The sequence below is a fragment of the Cavenderia fasciculata genome, assembly GCF_000203815.1.
Source record: "Cavenderia fasciculata unplaced genomic scaffold Scf_Dfasci-G-b-190b03.r1-5, whole genome shotgun sequence".
NCBI lineage: Eukaryota > Evosea > Eumycetozoa > Acytosteliales > Cavenderiaceae > Cavenderia > Cavenderia fasciculata.
The window spans coordinates 529,528-548,592 of NW_004457711.1; the positions used below are offsets into that span (position 1 = coordinate 529,528).

Here is a 19,065-nt window from a genome sequence, read left to right on the forward strand (position 1 = left end):
AAGGTCTAGATTTAGATAATCATACGATGGGATGTATAGAATAATAAGTGTGTTATATAGTACAACATGAATAAATAAGTTTATTTGTAATCTTTCATTTCCTTTTTTTGAGTGACTACCAAGGTGATTTAGAAGAGATCTCCCTTACTTCTTTGCAACTCTGTTTAACTTCATTGAAGAATTGGTTTCGACTTTAATGTCTCTGTCCTTACTTTGAGAGAGTGATTCCCACTATAGTAGTAGTTGATAGAAGAGGGAATGTTAGTAACTAATTATCTGATAATAATGTATAGTTCATCAAGTTTCGACTTACGGCTCCAGATTGTGATCCTGTAGTTTGTGGCTTTTGTGGTTGGCTCATTTTATTTGTGTTTGTGTATTTGTTTTTGTTATAGTTATATTTATCTAAAACTAAAAAAGAAGAGAGGATTGTTGTGTTGTGTTTTTGTGATTTTTTTTTTTTTCTGTTTTCACTGAAAATAACCAAATGGGAGTATATTGGATGAATCGATCAGTTGAGTTAAATCACTATCCATCCAGGTACAAATAGTGTAAGAATGGTAACACCACTGGCTCTATCCTTTAAAAACAAGTTGACAACAAGTGGAATACTTGAATGGTCGTCATAACAGCTGGGAAAGATAAACCCATGATAAGGAAGGCAAATAATTTATTAATAAATAATTAATTAATCATCACCACCATAAAAAATAACTTTGTCATCATCGTCATCATTATCTTGGTCGTCATCATCTTGGTCGTCTTCATCATCATCATCTTGATAATCTTGATTATATTCATCTTGATCATCTGGGTAATCTAAATCATCTATATTATTATTATTGTTACTATTATTAATATTATTAATATTATTATTATTTTGTGAAAAAAGTAATTTAGAAATATAAAAGTTATCATTTTTAATTGCCTCTCTATAGATATAGTCATTGTATTGAAGTCGAGGTAATAACATTTCAATGACTTCAATGTGATCTCTTTTGACTGCAGTTTGTAATGCCGATCTTCTAAAATAAGTGGTTTCATCACAACGATCCAATGAACGCAACAATACTTCCAATACCTGTAAATGACTATTTTCAATGGCGCCGTCAATAGCATCACCTGAAAATGGAATGGTATAATATTTGAGTAGGTGTTCGACAATGGAAGCGTGTCCATTTGAAGAGGCTTGATCAATTGATCGAGGTGATACGAGTCCCCTTGTAAAATTGGTTGTTAGGTATTGTAGCAGTACGAGTCTGCCTACTCTTGCAACAGTATCGATTAAACTAGACAACATTGGTGCTGATTCCAAATCCACTAATCGTCTATTAATTATTTGAAGTAATGTTGAATCTTTTATATTTTGGTTTTCCAACATTGTTAAATAATGTTCTGGCCAAACTATGATTTCATGTGTCATAAACAATTTAATAAATGCTTCAGACGTGTCACCAGTAGGCAAATTATAAATAGCCGAGTTTTGGTGTACCTCTGGTACAAGATTATTCTCGAGTATGTACCGAACGACGTTCAAGTGACCGTTGGTAGTTGCATCTTGAATGGCATCCAAACTAAATGCAAATTTTAATTTCTCCAATCTCATTAGCACTTCCATCGATCCGTGGGCAGCAGCACTCACCACATAGTGTTTGTGTGCTGGTAATATGCTCCACTCTTTAAACCTAGACACTGATATATCAACCAATGGGAGATAATCTGTTTTAATGGCCCATTCAAAAGATGAACGGTAGGGTTTGGCCATCAGGTCACGTGTAAAGCTTGAGAATGCTATACGCACCTCTTTGTCCTTGAGACTAGGTATCAACGACAATAATGCCCTTGCATCAGCCTCTACTTTGATCGATGACGACGAGAGATTCTTTAGAATGGACAAATGGACATTGTCAAAGTCGATCTTGCTATAGTCAAACTTGTCCATCAGACTAAAGGCGGCTGATATGGCTAGTGTCCCATTCTTGATGGCTGTGGGCAATAGTTCGTTGTGGTCATTAATGTCTTTGATCTCTGACACTTTGAGGTAATGGAAAAACATGGCATCGTTGCCCGACTCTATGGCAGCTTGAAGACACTCCTTGAGAAAGCTGTTGGGGTTGGTGGTGCTAGTCTTGTCAGTGGATTCACGGAGCAATTCATAGAGATAGTCAAAGATTGACATGAAACCAGCTCGAATCGACTCGACCAACACTTGTTCCCATTGGTGAGGATACATGTACAAGTCTTGAATGATTTGTAGTAGTGTTGCGTGTGCTAGTGTTTCAGAACGGGCGTGCATCAGTTGAGGAAGTGCATTAAAGATGATGGTCTGGGACAATGTGTGTTTGATCATATTGTACGTATCGACGTTACCATACTTGAATACGGCAGTGAGAAGCTTGTAATCGTCCATCAACACCTTTTGGGGGTCGAATAGCAACGCAAACACCTCGTCATAGGCAGTACCGTATTGAAGTGCAAGTAAAAGGTATCGTTGTATATCCACCGTCACTGCCCCAGTCCCAACAATCCTACTATTGTATATCTCTTTGAATATGTGTATTGCACCATATCTCAAAGAGGTCTCTAACGATCTCTTTCTTAACTGTTTTCCTTTGAGTGTCTTTCTACCAGGACAACACACTGTATTAATCTCTGACACCTTTTCAAATATCCTTAAACATAATACTTTATTTGAAAATACATTCTTTATAATCAACTCTTTTATATTAATATTACATGACATCTTAGAGATTTAAATATATATTCTTATCTAAAATATAAATAATTTTACAAAAAAATGAAACAAGTGTACAAAATAAATGGTGAGTGAACTGTGAGGAGGAGAAAAGTATTTTTTTTTTACTTTGTTATTATAATTTTAAGTTTAAATTTTAATTTAATAAAATTATTTGTATAGGTTCTCTGATGAACATTAAAAATAGAAATAAATATTTTTAAATTCTCTTGTTTTACTTTTTTTCCTTTTTTGAATTTTAATTATTTTTTAACTTTTCGAAATTTACTCTCTGTCACACGAACAGTTGCGTGAATATCTATCAATATTGTTTGTAACAGAGCAAAGATATATTTATATATATATAAATAAACAAATATTTGTAAAATAGATTAAGAATAATAATAATGACAGAACCAAAGATATTAAAGATAGACTTACATACTCATATCTTACCAAAGAATTGGCCTGATTTGAAAGAAAAGTATGGGTATGGAGGATGGGTATCTCTAGATCATCACTGTCCGTGTAAAGCACGTATGGAGATTGATGGAAAGTTCTTTAGAGAGATAGACTCTAATTGTTGGGACCCAGAACAGAGAATTAAAGAAGCTGATCGTGACCAATGCGACATTCAGGTGCTCTCGACTGTACCCGTTATGTTTAGTTACTGGGCAAAGCCAGCTGATGCATTGGACTTGTCACAGTACTTGAACGATCATATTGCACAGGTTGTAAGCGAGAACCCAAAGAGATTCGTTGGTTTGGGTACACTACCTCTACAAGACCCAGAGGCTAGTGTCTTGGAGCTACGTAGATGTGTGCAAGAGTTGGGATTGGCAGGCGTACAAATCGGTTCCAACGTCAATGGAAAGAATCTCGACGATGCATCGTTGTTCCCCGTATTTGAAGAGGCAGCTCGTATCGGAGCTGCCGTATTCATTCATCCATGGGAGATGGCAGGTCGTGACCGTATGGGCAAGTATTGGATGCCTTGGCTCGTCGGTATGCCCGCCGAGACCTGTCTAGCCATGTGCTCGATGATATTTGGTGGTGTCTTTGAGAAGCTGCCCACTCTCAAGGTCTGCTTTGCACACGGTGGTGGGTCGTTCCCCTTCACCATCGGACGTATCGAACACGGGTTCAACGCACGTCCCGATTTGTGCGCCGTCGATAATCCCGTCAACCCCAGAGACTATATCGGTCGTTTCTGGGTAGACTCACTCGTACATGACCCCGAAGCACTCAAATTCCTTGTAAAGTTGATGGGTGAATCTAAAGTTGCCCTTGGTACTGATTATCCTTTTCCTCGTATGTACAAAACAAATTATTATTATTTATTATTTAATTATTTATTAAATTATTTATTTTCTAACCACATTATTCTATTCAATTCTAGTTGGAGAGTTGGTTCCAGGAGAACTTATTGAATCGATAAAAGAGTTTAGTCAAGACACCAAGAGAAGGTTGTTGGGAGAGAATGCATTGGAATTTTTGGGTTTGACAAAGGATAGATTCCTTTAAATTTAATTATTAATAATCAAATACTTATATATATATTTAACATAACAATCATAAATCATCATTGGACAAAAGTACTACTAACTCCTCCTCAACAATACAACCACCTATAATATAATATTACAAACAAGGCAGAATCCACAAAACCCCAACAACCAAACCATGAAAAGGAGAAATAGAAATAATTAATATTTTATTCTTTTTCTCTTTTTTTTTTTTCCTCCTCACCCAAAACATTAAATAAATATAATTATTATGTTATATATGTTCTTATATTAATAATAATCACATCAATGTAATTATACCTTTGATTATAAGATGATTTACTTTATGATGACAGTTCCTCGAACTTAATAACTACAAGTAAATAAATACAAAGTAATAATTGTTTGTTTTAATATTTATTTATTTTATTTGATATTTCAATCTAGTCTACATAATGTTACAGTGATCATTATGATGATTCGATTTTTTATCTGGATTATTCATTCTTGATAGTTTTATATATTGAGTTGAGTTGTCATCCAAACTAGTCTGACTATAATCGATTCGATACTTTGAATATTTGTAAAAATCATAGTGAATGCTGAAAGGTTTATATATGTTGCAACAATAGATAAGAGTTTGGAGATGAGAATAATCAGATGATGAAATCTTTTTTAGAAATCCGTCAAATTGTTTGCGATAGTCACCGAATGGATAGCCTTGGAGTTTAAGTTTTCTGACAGATTTGTTGTGAGCTAGAAAGCCAGTTTGATAGCGATACGATGTAACTTTTGTAACGGTATTTGGTAATTTATAGTCTAGTCTATCATCACCCATATAGTTTATGACAACATGATTTAGGTTTGGAAATTGATCCAGACCAGAGGTATAGGTAATCTTTGTAATAGATTGTTTTAATCCGAGTGGGAGTTGATCAACACGAGGCATAATATCAAACCCAATACATAGTTTTTTGAGAGACATATCTTTGATTTCATCCAACAATAATTGCTTCACTATTTGATGATGAGATATATCCAATTTAGTGAGGTGTTTGAGTTGGTGAAGATTTCTTATGTCCACTATATCATTTCCATCGTTTTTTTTGGAGATATCAATACTAGTGAGGTTGGGTAGTAGCTTAATAATGCTTTGTAGATAGATCCCACTAAATAAAACTACTTTGGTAATGTATGGTAGATGGTCTTTGATAGTTTGGAGGACCATGTGAGTATCCCTGTGTCTGGTAATAGTGTCATCACATTGTATAGTTGTAAAGTGTTTGAATGCAACACAATAAGGGTTATGTCTAGAGTAAGCTTTTCCACTTTCACAAAAGTCAAGCATGACTGTTGAGAAACAATTCTTGGTGACATACTCGAATACATCTTTGCTGATAAGTGTCAATTGTAGTTTAGATCGATTACTACTTTTCAAATCATATGTCAATGGTTTATACAGGTGTTGGGTAGGTTGTGAGAAATGAGTTGGACAATTTTTCTTCATTTGATTGAATCTATCTAGTTCTTGATCATCTCTAAGAATATCATATCCAATTTCAATCCATTTTTGAATCGTTTCCTTTTCATAAACACATGTACACCGTTCTCTTAATTTCCATGTCATTCCAACGATTTTGTTGATAATATTATTTGGTAGAATAATATTATTGTTGATTGGGGATGATAATGATGATGATACTGTTGTGATAGACTTTTGATTATTATTATTATTATTATTATTATTATTATTATTATTATTATTTGTTTCATAATCATTTTTAATAAATGTTAATTTCTTTGTTTTTGATTGGACTTGGAATGATGAACCAATATAATTAAATCCCATTGCATGAAAATGATTGATTTCTGTTTGGCAAACATCACCGTAGATGATATTTGTTGCGACTAGTACGATCTTTTTGAGAGATGTAATCTTGTTTAACTGTAAAATCTGTTCCAAACCAAACGGCATGACTCGTAGTGTTGAAATATTCAAATTGGAAAGAGTATTTATCACATCCAATGAAAGGGTATCAAGATATGTGATTGTATCAACTCTTTTTGGAATGTTATTTTTCTGAATGTGATTATCCAGTTTGGTGTGTATGTGTCTGAGGGCTGGGAAAGAATCGATTGGGTTGATTGGGTATTGATCCAATGAAATGACTTGAAGATTTTGTTTGACTCCAACGTCTACACTATTCCAATCAAATGGATAGGGAAGAATAATCTTTGTAAAACATGATAATGGTTGAACAATCGTAGAGGGTATCTGAATACCACCATCCAAAAAAATGACATTCATTTTGATTGATGGAATTGATTTCAATGATCCTTTAAAGAGTTTAATAGACACTATCCGGTCAAGATCACAATTGATAGTGAGTGATCGAAGTGATGGCGACAAGTTGATCAACGATTCAACAGTTGATACATTTTCAACAATATGTGGATTATTGATGTATATCTTTTCGACATTCTTTAGAAACTCTTTAGCCGCTGATGAAGAAGAGGGATGTGTAAAGAAGAAGAGTTGATTGTCAACAGATGATGATGATGGAGTTACAAGTGTCAGTATCTTTGGTTGTTTGATGATACAGTGGTTGTTGGTGATATGACTCCATGTGTCTGCTGTCGGATCCATCACAATATCAGTAAAGAGTGTTGTTGATATAAACGAGAATACCCTCTTGCATAATAATGCCATACTACACAACCATCTGCAATCATAACGTGGTGGTGCTTGTTGAGACCATGATGGATTCTCGAGAACAGAGTGTGGTTGATAAGCAATACCGAGATCGCAACCTTGATCGAGACTAAATTGATGAAGAGGACATAATTGATCTTGAACAGAGTACTGTTGTTTCACCTCGCTTTGAGACATCATGTTGGTGTGCAGTAAGAATCGGAGTTGATGATCTTGACGTCGTTCGGTGGAGTTTACCCTGGTTTGATGCGTTTTCAGAGTTCTCTTTAACTCATCCGTATAGACACATGTACATATAAAATGGTATTGAGAAGCAAGTTTCAATATTGTTTGTACGATATGCCAAGGCAGAGCATACTCTAATGCACCTCGATTGTAATCATTCATCGAGTTATGTTTTATTTTCTTTGTTGTTGTAAACTGTTTCTCCTTTTTCTTCTTTTCCTTGTTCTTGCGCAGTATGTCTTGGATTGCAAATGCATTCGATTCATATGTTAAACGCAATTGCCTGCATCTATGTCTAAGCTCTGCTGAAGTCCGCTGATGTAATTCTCTTAGAGTGTCAAATCGAGGTTCTGTGATGACATGAGTACCTGGAGCTGGTACATCACATCTAAGTACCATCTTGATATATATATATATATTTATATATAGATAGATAGATAGATAGATAGATAATTAAAGAGTAAATTAATTGAACCCTCTTCTGAGTTAGCATGGTCGACCAGGGGATATTATAAAAAAAAAAAAAAATAAATAGTTTTTCTAGATATTATTATTATTAATGAAATGTCATTGAGATATCATTGATTTGGTTTATTAATTATTCTTTGTGATCCAATTAATTATTTTGTTGGTGGTATAGGGTATTCTTTCTTAAATAAACCCATTTTTGATTATTTGTTGTAGAACTCTTGTAAAAGGTTCCAATAAATTGAAAGTTGCTTTGATGTGAAATAAATAATGCCAGTGATGAATGTACGATTTGAAGGTGATCTTTTCGACATTGTCATAAGGCAAATAAAATTGAAGGTCGAAATTGTGTTGATTGTTGGATATCAACACCAATTCATTCACTTGTGGATTGTTTTTGCTGATTTTGGCAATACCATGATCGATGAATGATAGTTTGGTAATGCCAGATGGAAGAATAAACAATTGAAGTTGCTGTTGGTCTGCCAATCCCTGATTCTCGATAATGATTCTAAGATGTCTGAGTTTTGGTAATCTATCCAATATTGGAATGACATCAAATGAGATGATTGATACTGCTTCCAATGATTGTAAGAGTGGCCAACTATTTGGATCATCATTATCACCATCTTGTTGTTGTTGGAATAGAAATTGGTTGTCGTTGTAATTATAGTATAATTTTCTAAGTCGTATATTCTTTAATTGACTGATAGCTCCACCACTCTCCGTATCTAGTTTTGTTTGTGATATATCCAATACAGTAAGAGATTTCAAACGAGAAATCAATGGAAATAGTTTGTCACCACCAGGCAAATAAGTTTTGTTTGATGTGTGCTCTAATTGTAAACTTTGTAATTTAGAATAGTTATTAGACAATATTGATTTTCAAATTGTCGATGTTTAAATGGTAAATATTCTTCTGAAGTGAATACCATTTGCTTGACAAGATGTTTTGAAATATATTCAAATAATCTCTTGCCTGCGATTGATAATCCATATCGAAGATGATTGATTTGTTTGGGTATAACTTCACGATATGTATCGATATTTGGTACTCTATCCTTGTGTATTGGACACTTTGATCTGGCGACGATGAATTCTTTAGACTTCTTGATATAATCATGATAGTCTGTAGGCAAATTTTCAATTTCACAAGTACAATAATAACTGTTCCATGAGTATCTGACAATCTTCTCGATTAAATAAAATGGAAGTGTTGGGTTGTTGGTGGTCAATGCTATTATTGATACTACAAGTGGTGTTGGAGTTTTTATAATGTCTGGTGTAGTTGGTTTTGTTGATTTAATAAGACAGAATTGTCTTTTTGTTGCTTTAAAAGTAGCTCCGTGATATTCATATCCAATTCTTTTAAAATTGTTTATCATTTTGTCTGATATTTCATGAAGATAGTTTACAATGAGTTGATTGACATTTAATGTAAGATTCTCAAATTTAGGTACCCAATCCATTGTAAATTTAGAATATGTTAGATTCAGATTGTAAATTAAAGTACAGTTCAATGATTAGTCAATGATATTTCATCTAATTATCAACATACTTAATCCTGGTGCCAAATATAGAAAGTATGCTGGATAAAAATACTAACGACTAAACTATTGTCGGTTAGTCGTCTCGAACAAACTATAAAAGACCAATGGAAATCAATAAACATTAATTCATCTTTTATTACTATAATTAATAATCATTACAATCTAATCTAAAGTCATTATTACTATCTATATATTCATATATCTATATATTATTATTATTATATACCTCTCAACTAATTATATATTTACCAAGTATCTATATAGTTATTACAGAATAGCTTGGTATCGAGAGCGATTTGATATTCTTAAACAGGCATTGTAAACTCTTGACATATCTTGGAAGGATACGGATATATTGAGCGACTGAGAGTTTAGATCGATGATAACATCGATGTATTGTAATTGGTAAGGATATCACAATTATTATTCTTTCTTTGTTTCATTATTTGAACCAAACACACCTATTTCAACAAGCATAATAAATGAGCTTTATGCCAAGCAAAAGAATAAATTAAAGATACCAAACTTCACACAAACAAATATTAAAAATTTAATAATTATATTCTTTTTTTTTTTTTTTTTTTTCCCAACCCAACAAAAATTTATTGAAATCATTTCAATCACAACTCACATTACACCCACTTGTTATACATAATAAATTTTATTATATTATCTAGTTACAGTAGAAATGCAAAATGATGATAATGATTATAATAACAACAGGAATAATGATAGTTTAAAAGAAGATGAAAACAAACAAATAAAGTCATAATGACTTTTTAGATGGTGATATTGATTATAGTATGTATGAATGCAATCCTATTATTATCTTATCTTTTATTAACTCATTGTTTTGTTAAAGATAAAAGTAAAATATACACAGAGAATGAATTAAAGAGTAAACTTAAAAAAGATTTACTTTTAATTTGTCAATCATTAGAGATAAGATCAATGACAAGCCAAACCAAAGATACAATCATCAATCGAATTATAAAGACACAAAATGATCGATTCAAACCTAATCCTCTATGTGATTATAACAAAGGATCACTCGAATATTCATTACCGTGGCCAATCATCAGTAGAATACTCGATGTACTTGTTACTATAGTCACCAAGCAGTCAACACTTTAGATTCTGGTCGCTCAATCTATCACTCATTTTTGGACAAATACAAATAATCAAGAATGGAATGTCCGATGCACCCATATCGCTTTTTGAATGGTTTGAATTCATTAATCGACGATGAGGGTCGCTATAGGTTCGATGGAAATGGGTTTAATGATAAAAAAATGGAGATATAAACTGCTCAGCATATCAAAGCGAATCAACCAATTCATATCATCAAATTATTTTAACAAATTGTTTCAAATTGTCACTCAACCAAGACACATTGGATCATGTCAACAACCAATATTGTCTAATCAAAACACAAAGGTCATTATATTGGCAAAAGATGGATATATTAAAGACAAATATACTACTGTTTTTAATTCAGTTGAAAAGCTCCAACTCCAAACAGGCACTCTTCTACCATCCAACCACAAGATCTTTCAGAATATCAAATCAATACTCCCCTACATTCCCAAAGAATGATTTTTTGACTGTCTCAATCAACAAATCAACAACATGAATAAAAGTAAAACTATTATTTCCACTAAAGTGGCTTCAAGAATCAATTGTTCTTGACACTAGATTGGCCAGCAACATTATCAACAGCAACATTGTACCACCTCAACAAATGCCTAACCTTCAAAAACTCCATGTCAACAATGAACATAGATACAACTTGGACGGTACAAAGCTTACCAAACTGGTCTACCAACACCGATGTAATCCATCTATCACCAACGTTCCACCAACCATCACAACACTAACACTCAAACAGTCAATCGGTATCCTCGACAAACTCGCCATTGTTGATCGCACATTTGGTGCATAGGATATCAACAAGCTAATAATTGGTGAATACCGTGAAGAAATGACCGATATTATTTTAAATAGTTTTGAGAGATCTGGATATGAATATCAAGGCACAACATTTAAAATTGGATCAAAGATCTACAACAACCCAAAACTTCCCTTTTATTTAATTGAAAAGATAGTCAGATACTCTTGGAATAGTTATTATTGTACTTGTGAAATTGAAACTGACAAAAAACCTTTCATTTGCTATGAATTGTCAACAACTTTCCCAAGCCAATTCAATATGTCCAATACACAAGGATCGTGATTCGCATACTGGCACATATAAAGAGCAACATCCTGTTCAAATTATCAATCTTCTCCGATTTGGATTGTCAGTCACATGCAAGAGACTGTTTGAATATGTTCAAAACATATTGTCAATTAGGAATTATTGAATACACGAAAAGTTTTTATTTAGTCTGTTTTTTTTGATGACATGTGTTTGGCATTTAACCAATCAAAAATATTAGTTTGAATGGAATTGGGATTGAAATAATTTTGGGTTGTACTGAGACATTGAGTTCCATTGATTGAAATCAAGCCCAATTAAATATAAGTTTTTCCATTTTAAAGTTGAATAAGCTATTTACAAATCTAGTTTTGTTTGTATCCCAATTCTCAACCCAATCCTTGTCAGTGGCAGGAGAGATTCTGAATTGACTGGTTGTGGAAACGTCAGCTGCAATAGGACGATATCCAGAATTGGTGTGTCGATAACTTTCCGAAAAGATTGTCATGGTATATGTACCAGGTCGAATAGGGGTAAGAGTGTACCTTCCTTTTGCATTAGTCGTGGCAGAGATGGTAGGGTAGCCAACATTGACTGGGGTGAGCGTGACCTTGATATTGGGAATGGGGTTTCCATTGGTGTCGTTGATAAGGCCAGTGATACGACTCGATGAATCAAACAGTCGGACATCATATCCTCCGACTACATTATTGGTACACTGAGATGAGGGGTTGGCGGGTGGATTAGGTCCATATTGTGTAAGAAAACTCGGTGTTGACATTGGTTCTTTGAGCCCGACAATTCCTAAAATCTCAAAGAACTCTGGTCTGCCTGTAATGTTGACATGATACTTTCCTGGTACATGGTTGATTAGTTGGTATTTTCTATCGTCCGTTCCACCGCTTGGTAGATGGCTGTATAGGTTTCCATTGCTATCTCTTGCTTCTTTACCATTACTTTCAGATATTAGAGTAAAGGTCATGTTTGTTAAAGAGTGATTGGTCAAGAGCATACTCTCTGTAGGTTGCATTATTTTATCATTGTTGTTGTCAATGAAAGCAGTGAGAACAAGTGTTTCATTGATTTGGGATGGACATCTCAGTCCTCCATAAATTGGTTGGATTGCTCTCTTGTAACTTTTACATCCAGCGAGTTCTTGGAATGGTCCGGTTAGTTGGAAGTTTGGAGAAGTTCCATTCGCGTCTAGGATACTCTGTTGGGTGTTGACTGCTCCTTTTGGCGACCACACTAAAACTCCTGGTCGATTAGGTACTTTAACATAGTATGTATGACCTTCAAGTAATCCAGTCCACATAATACCCCCAGTAGAGTTGGTTGTTCGAGTTTGAAGAATGGCCGTCGAGTTGGTGTCGTATAAATTGGCGACAACATTAGATGGTCCACCATTTGAAGAATTGTATTCTCCATTTCCATTAGGATCGTAGAATATGATAGTAGAGAGTTCGACGGTATCTGGAATTAATTGACATTGCATTGGATACCCCTTGGTATCAACAACTCGTCCACTAATTTGATTAGTCGGGTTTTTTGGGGGATTTGTGCCAGTGGTCGACGTTGTCGTCATGGCTCCAGTCGTGGTTGTTATAGTAATACCTTTTGATGATGCAGTTCCAGTGATTCCTGTTGCTCTTCCTGTAATACCAGTTGCAATTCCAGTGATACCTGTTGCCGTTCCAGTGATCCTGTTGCGATCTGATGCTGTTAAGTGAATCTGTTGCGATGCAGTGATTCTGTCGCAATTCCAGTGATACCAGTTACCGTTCCAGTAATACCAGTGGCTGAGGCCGTTCCAGTGACACCTGGTGTTGCGTTCAGGACCAGTTGCAACACTTGGTGAGAGGACCTGTGTAAACGTGTGTGAGAGGAAGATTCCGATTCTAGCTTGTTGTTGCTGTGGTGGCATGAATGATAAAAACATGTTATTAGAGTTGTTGGCAGAATTGTTGGCCGAGTTGTTGGCTGAGCTGTTGTTGCTATTGTTGGACAACTCATTCAAAAGATTATTCTGCTTGTTTTGAAGTGTAGAGTTGGCACCACCAAACTGTTGTTGTTGTTGTTGTTGCTGTTGTTGCTGTTGTTGTTGCTGTTGTGGTGAAGCAGGTTGTTGTTGTTGTTGGTTGATGATGGTTTGACCCAAGATTGCTTTGGTCAACTTTAAGACACGATCCAACAAGTTTTGATGCGACGATTGGAGGTTTTGGAAGGCGTATTGAAGTTGGGTGTGTGACTCTTGCAACACTTGGTTGGTCGACTTGAGGTCATTGTATTCAGTTTGTTGCTTGGAGAATTGGAATATGAGTTGTTGGACCGCATCAAACTGCTCTTGCTTGGTGTCGGGTAGTGGCGACTGCATGGGGGTGGAGCCAGTGCTATTGGGGTCGACGTAGGGTGGAGTTGGCTTGCTGCTGCTGGGTTGGCCGCTACTCGACACGGTCGATGGTGTCTGTGGTGTGGAGGAAGAGGTGGGGATGTTGACGACGGGGTAGTATGGGGCCGAGTGCTCGTCGTCCTCATCCTCTGCATAGTAGTTGGGTTGGCCAGAGCCTGGTGCAGGCGCACCGACAGTTCTGTATTGGTTTGGGTTGTTGTTGTTGACCGTGATGGAACGACGCACGCTCTTACGACGCTTGATATTAATCATAATCTCGGGGTTATGCTTTTTAAAGTATTCATTGGCAAACTCAAACAATCTAGCTTGTGGCTCAGAATCGCTATTAATCTCTTCAGACTGTGCCGATTTTTCATCATCCACCTTGTGGAATCCATAAATATTTAATTGTCTAAGGATAGGAAAAAAAATAATTAAACGTATTAGCCAATGGTATCTAAAAGAGAATCTCTAATAAAAAAAAAAAAAAAGAAAAAAAAAAGATATAGAGAGAACACTATAGTGGACAAACATACCTAATAAAACTACAAAACTTTCCAGTCTTGAAATACTTTGGTAGGAGCTTTGTTTCAAATTCAGCACAGTTGGTAATGACAATACTCTCACCTAGACGACCCCATCTAATCAAATGGTTGTTTTCAGGGGTGTCGAGCATAGTTATTAAACTCTTGATAAATGGAGCTACTCCATCTCTAGTCATCAGATTTGTCATTTTTCTATAGTTCTGTTATGTTTGTCTGTCTACAATTGTAAAGAAGAACTATATATCTTTATGTATGTATATTTATATATATGTATCTCTGTAAACTCTTCTTTGTTGTTGTTATTGTTGTTGCTTAATAATAAAAAAAGGTGAGCTTTTAACGTTCTTCTTGCGTAATGATAAAAAAAAAAATATTTAAAAATTGAAAAAAGATTTTTTAATTTAGAGTGCTGGTTTTTGAGAAGAAGAGGGAGGCTACACCTTTTGAGAGGAGGATATGTGAAGTAATGTTGTGCTGTATTTATATTTAAAATAAATAAATTGTGTAATATAAATAAAGTATTATTGTTATCTCTATGTACAAAGCTTGGTTTGGTTGGATGAAGGAGAACAAACACACAATTGCAATTAATTTGATTTAAATAATAAGGTGTGAGGAGGACAAAGCAGGCGGGGGTTATATAAATTAAAAAAAAAAAACAAAAGTGAGACCAACGTATATTATCTCAACGTTGAACAAACTACTATAATAATAATAATAATAATAATATTGTGATAAACAACAAATAAAAAGTAATTATAATTATTGCTATTGCTTTTGCTATGAATGATGGATGGATGGATGGTCCTGCCTGCTAAACTCGTTTTATATTTGAGAAGTACACGAGAAAAAGTAAGTTCTATCCGACTGGTGAGTCGAGTCGATTTGGATTATATAAATTTAAAGTTTAATAATAAATATAATATAATCGATGACTATCTTTATCTTGGTGATGATGAAATTTGTTTAATGAACTTTCAGTGATATCACTTTTCTTCTTTGTTCGAATACTCCTTCTTCTTTTTTTTTTTTTAATAATAAATATTTTTATTTTTCCAACCAAAAGCTTCTCGAACACTCAATACCCCTTCAATGGAAATACCAATAATGGGTGATGATATTCTTTGCTCATAAGCAGTCGGTGGCTTGTTCCACACCTCATCATCTTTGTGGGGTGGGCTATCATCACTCTAGAGAGATATTTATGAACAATTTTCTTTATTCGTTCGTATACATGATCATCGTTGAACGTCAATATATAACTATACCGACATTGGTATGGTATGCAGGACTACGACAGACCGACCGTTATGCCAGTTTTATGAGGAAAACGAACGTGGGGGGTCGGAAGTTGAAAATCTCACTTCATCTCTGAGCTGAACAAAGTAATTATTACGCGACTTTCAAGAAAGACAAGTTAGTTAAGGTAATTTATACAATCTCTGAGTCTTTCGTCTCTCCTCTCCTCTTCAGTCATTTGTAGACCCGATTATACTATACATATATTCATAGTAATAACATTAATTATTAGTAGTACAAATAACAATAACAATAACAATTAAATAATGTTTAGAAATGTATCAAAGTGTCTAAAGAACAATACAACGATCTTATTGAATTGTCAGAAACATAGAAATGGAGGTGTCATTGTGAACAGCTATAACAGTAACAGCAGTAATAGTAGTAGTAGTAATCAATGGGGGTTTGGATACTCTTCTACACAAAGTCAGAGATACTTTGCATCGAGTAATACTACTCCATCCCCATCTTCATCTTCTTCATCCTCTTCTTCTTCTTCTTCTTCTTCAGATAAACAAAAGAAATTAAAGAAAGTAACAGTCATCGATGATAAACTAAGAAATACAACGTCGACCAAGGAATTGGTTATCAGCGACTTGGAACACAAAGAAGAATTGACACCTCTATCGGTACCAGTCGAATCGTTTATTAAACCACAACCACTAGCACAACAACCAATACAACCAATACAACCATTTCCACCAGCACCACCCGTATCTGAACAACCTGCAGGAGGTGCTAGTTCAACTCCAGGTTATATGGTATCACCAAATGAATCTGGTATTGTATCAAACATATAATATATATCATATATTATCTATCATGAAAAAACACTAACATTCAACAAATTATGTTCTCCCCACTCATTTAATCTAGACCCATTATTGGATCCTATTATTAAAGTATTTTCTGTATTGGCATCACCTAACCATTTTACACCTGTATGTTCTATTATTTATACATTAATGAATGAATATTAATTCAAATCTTTATGTTTGGTTTCTATTTTAGTGGCAAATGAGAACACAAAAAGAAGTAACTGGAAGTGGATTTGTAATCAAGGGTAAGAGAATTTTAACCAATGCACATGTTGTAGCGGATCAAACATCGATCATGTTGACAAAGTTTGGTAATCCAAACAAGTTTAATGCGAGATTGTTGGCAATTGCACACGAGTATGATTTGGCCATGTTGACAGTAGACGACGATGCATTTTGGGAGGGTATTGTACCACTCGAGTTGGGTGATATTCCAGAGTTGCAAGACACGATTACAGTGGTTGGATTTCCGACGGGAGGTTCAAACATTTGCGTCACTCAAGGTGTAGTGTCGCGTATCGATCTACAACAATACGCACATAGCGAGAGTCGTCTGTTGTCGATTCAAATCGATGCAGCCATCAATCCGGGTAATTCGGGTGGTCCCGCACTCATGAATGGCAAGGTGATTGGTATTGCTTTCCAAAATCTGGCTGGCGCCTCTTCCATTGGATTTATCATTCCTACACCGGTAGTCAACCGTTTCCTACAAGACATTGAGAAGAATGGAAAGTTTACGGGTGAACCAATGATGGGTATCATGACACAATCACTTGATTCGGTGCCCAAGAAATACTATAAAATTCCAGATGGTATGACGGGTATTCTCGTAAATGAAATACATCCATTGTCACGTGCACGTAATGTATTGGCGCTGCAAGATGTGATTACGCATATTCGCGGTGTGCCAATTGCCAACGATGGCTCGATAGCATTCCGTCGTCGTGAGAGAATCTCTTACGAATACCTCCTCTCCTCACGATTCATTGGTGACACGATCGACGTCACGGTCTTTAGAAAAGGAGAGTCGCTTCAACTGACCATCCCACTGGTTCCCCAGATTCGTGTCGTTCCCTACCAACTATACGATCGTCGTCCCAGCTACTTTTTCCACGCAGGCTTTGTTTTTCTCCCCGTTACCTATCCGCTCCTCACCGAAATCTCAGAGGATCTCGCACCCACCTATCGTCGCGTCTATGAAAAGGTGGACAATATCACTTCACCAGACTATCAAATAGTCGTCATTGCACAGGTTCTCATCGACAAGATCAATTACGGCTACTCTTCATTTGGTCTTTGCGAAGTCAAAAAGGTCAACAATATCCCAATCAAAAATCTTAAACATCTTGTAGAATTAATTGAATCAAATACAAATCAATATCTTGTAATAACTTTAGAACATGGTAAGTAAAATATACGTATATGGATCGTAATAGATTATGTATAACTAACAAATATTTATTTTAGATTATTTAATCATTTTGGATAGAGATGAAGTTATGGAAGCAAATAAGAGAATTATGGCTCAACATGCCATTCCATCAGCAAAATCAGATGACCTTAAAAATATATAATATAATAATAATATAATACATTAATTAATACACTATTGAATATCGATAGATAGATAGATAGATAATGAACATTCAATCCTTTTCTTTCCTTTTTGGTTGTTTGGGTTGATTTAGGTTTTGTACAATGATAAATAGATATAATTTATTAAATATTTTTAATCGAATTTAAACTCTGAGCATGTAACGGAGGGTAGATTCTTCACCGAGTTGGATGGAAGAGACTGGAGTGGCAAGATCGATCTTGACCCAAGCAGAGGTTGGGAGTGAACAATCGAATTGAGAGACTTGGTAGGTAGAGTTCAAGGCAGCGTTGAGCTTGACGATAACTTGTTCGAGGGTCTCGGTTTCGAGGGCTTCGATAACGGTGTTGACTCCGGTCATTGATTTGAAAGTAATAGAAACCATTTTAAAATTATTTATTTGATTGTTTGTTGTGAAGTTGAATAGAACTGTGAAGTTGAATCTCACTCAACTTCACACTTTTATATTCATTGGTACCTCGTCTAATCACTCATTTTTATTGTTTAGGTCGGAAAAAGAAAGAAACCAAACGACAAAACGCCGAAAACTTCGTAGGTCCCACGAAAATACCTTGGGACCAAAGAAATATCACAATAATTTTTGGTGAGACAAAGAATCAATAGAAATTTACTTTATTCCTTTCCAATTTCAATTTCAAAACCCGACCATCCTCGGGAAGGTAAGGCTGGTTCCAAAGATCAAAGATAGGTCAAAGTTAAAGAATAAAAAGAATCACCAAACTAAAAATTGATTAAAAAATATAAAATAACATCGCATTGGTCACTATTGCAATTTCTAACCATTTGAACTTTTATTTTGAATTGAGGAAAGAAAAAAAAACAGACAAAGTAAAAAAAAAGACAAAGTACAGAAAAAAAGGGGAAAATCAGTAAATTGAGATCAACATTATATTTTCTATCTAATAACTTACAGCTGGGGGGGGACTTTCATATTTATGCAGGAAGGCCCTGTTAAGGTTAACTAGGTCGTGTCTACCCTCCCAATATGCACGATATCGGCAGGTAAA

General features: G+C 35.0%; 8 protein-coding genes across 8 annotated transcripts; 4 read left to right on the forward strand and 4 right to left on the reverse strand.

The window, feature by feature from the left end:
* Nucleotides 1-688: 688 nt before the first annotated feature.
* Nucleotides 689-2,743, reverse strand: DFA_02701 (uncharacterized protein; the record flags this gene model as incomplete). Its single annotated transcript, XM_004357367.1, has 1 exon — nucleotides 689-2,743. One exon carries the CDS (start codon nucleotides 2,741-2,743, stop codon nucleotides 689-691), a length of 2,055 nt encoding a protein of 684 aa, XP_004357423.1.
* Nucleotides 2,744-3,141: 398 nt separating this feature from the next.
* Nucleotides 3,142-4,258, forward strand: acmsd (aminocarboxymuconate-semialdehyde decarboxylase; the record flags this gene model as incomplete). The annotated part of the gene is made up of 2 exons (XM_004357368.1): nucleotides 3,142-4,045; nucleotides 4,134-4,258. 2 exons carry the CDS (start codon nucleotides 3,142-3,144, stop codon nucleotides 4,256-4,258), a joined length of 1,029 nt encoding a protein of 342 aa, XP_004357424.1.
* Nucleotides 4,259-4,687: 429 nt separating this feature from the next.
* Nucleotides 4,688-9,114, reverse strand: DFA_02703 (uncharacterized protein; the record flags this gene model as incomplete). Its single annotated transcript, XM_004357369.1, has 3 exons — nucleotides 4,688-7,576; nucleotides 8,030-8,341; nucleotides 8,494-9,114. 3 exons carry the CDS (start codon nucleotides 9,112-9,114, stop codon nucleotides 4,688-4,690), a joined length of 3,822 nt encoding a protein of 1,273 aa, XP_004357425.1.
* A 769-nt stretch (nucleotides 9,115-9,883) lies between these two features.
* DFA_02704 (uncharacterized protein) lies at nucleotides 9,884-10,416 on the forward strand (the record flags this gene model as incomplete). The annotated part of the gene is made up of 3 exons (XM_004357370.1): nucleotides 9,884-9,929; nucleotides 9,998-10,296; nucleotides 10,330-10,416. The coding sequence occupies 3 exons, from the start codon at nucleotides 9,884-9,886 to the stop codon at nucleotides 10,414-10,416; spliced, it is 432 nt and encodes a 143-aa protein (XP_004357426.1).
* Nucleotides 10,417-10,467: 51 nt separating this feature from the next.
* Nucleotides 10,468-11,137, forward strand: DFA_02705 (uncharacterized protein; the record flags this gene model as incomplete). Its single annotated transcript, XM_004357371.1, has 2 exons — nucleotides 10,468-10,680; nucleotides 10,859-11,137. 2 exons carry the CDS (start codon nucleotides 10,468-10,470, stop codon nucleotides 11,135-11,137), a joined length of 492 nt encoding a protein of 163 aa, XP_004357427.1.
* Nucleotides 11,138-11,699: 562 nt separating this feature from the next.
* On the reverse strand, nucleotides 11,700-14,514 carry DFA_02706 (heat shock factor-type DNA-binding domain-containing protein; the record flags this gene model as incomplete). The annotated part of the gene is made up of 2 exons (XM_004357372.1): nucleotides 11,700-14,250; nucleotides 14,318-14,514. The coding sequence occupies 2 exons, from the start codon at nucleotides 14,512-14,514 to the stop codon at nucleotides 11,700-11,702; spliced, it is 2,748 nt and encodes a 915-aa protein (XP_004357428.1).
* A 1,377-nt stretch (nucleotides 14,515-15,891) lies between these two features.
* Nucleotides 15,892-18,017, forward strand: DFA_02707 (uncharacterized protein; the record flags this gene model as incomplete). The annotated part of the gene is made up of 4 exons (XM_004357373.1): nucleotides 15,892-16,405; nucleotides 16,502-16,566; nucleotides 16,637-17,846; nucleotides 17,911-18,017. The coding sequence occupies 4 exons, from the start codon at nucleotides 15,892-15,894 to the stop codon at nucleotides 18,015-18,017; spliced, it is 1,896 nt and encodes a 631-aa protein (XP_004357429.1).
* A 165-nt stretch (nucleotides 18,018-18,182) lies between these two features.
* On the reverse strand, nucleotides 18,183-18,398 carry DFA_02708 (uncharacterized protein; the record flags this gene model as incomplete). Its single annotated transcript, XM_004357374.1, has 1 exon — nucleotides 18,183-18,398. One exon carries the CDS (start codon nucleotides 18,396-18,398, stop codon nucleotides 18,183-18,185), a length of 216 nt encoding a protein of 71 aa, XP_004357430.1.
* Nucleotides 18,399-19,065: the final 667 nt, after the last annotated feature.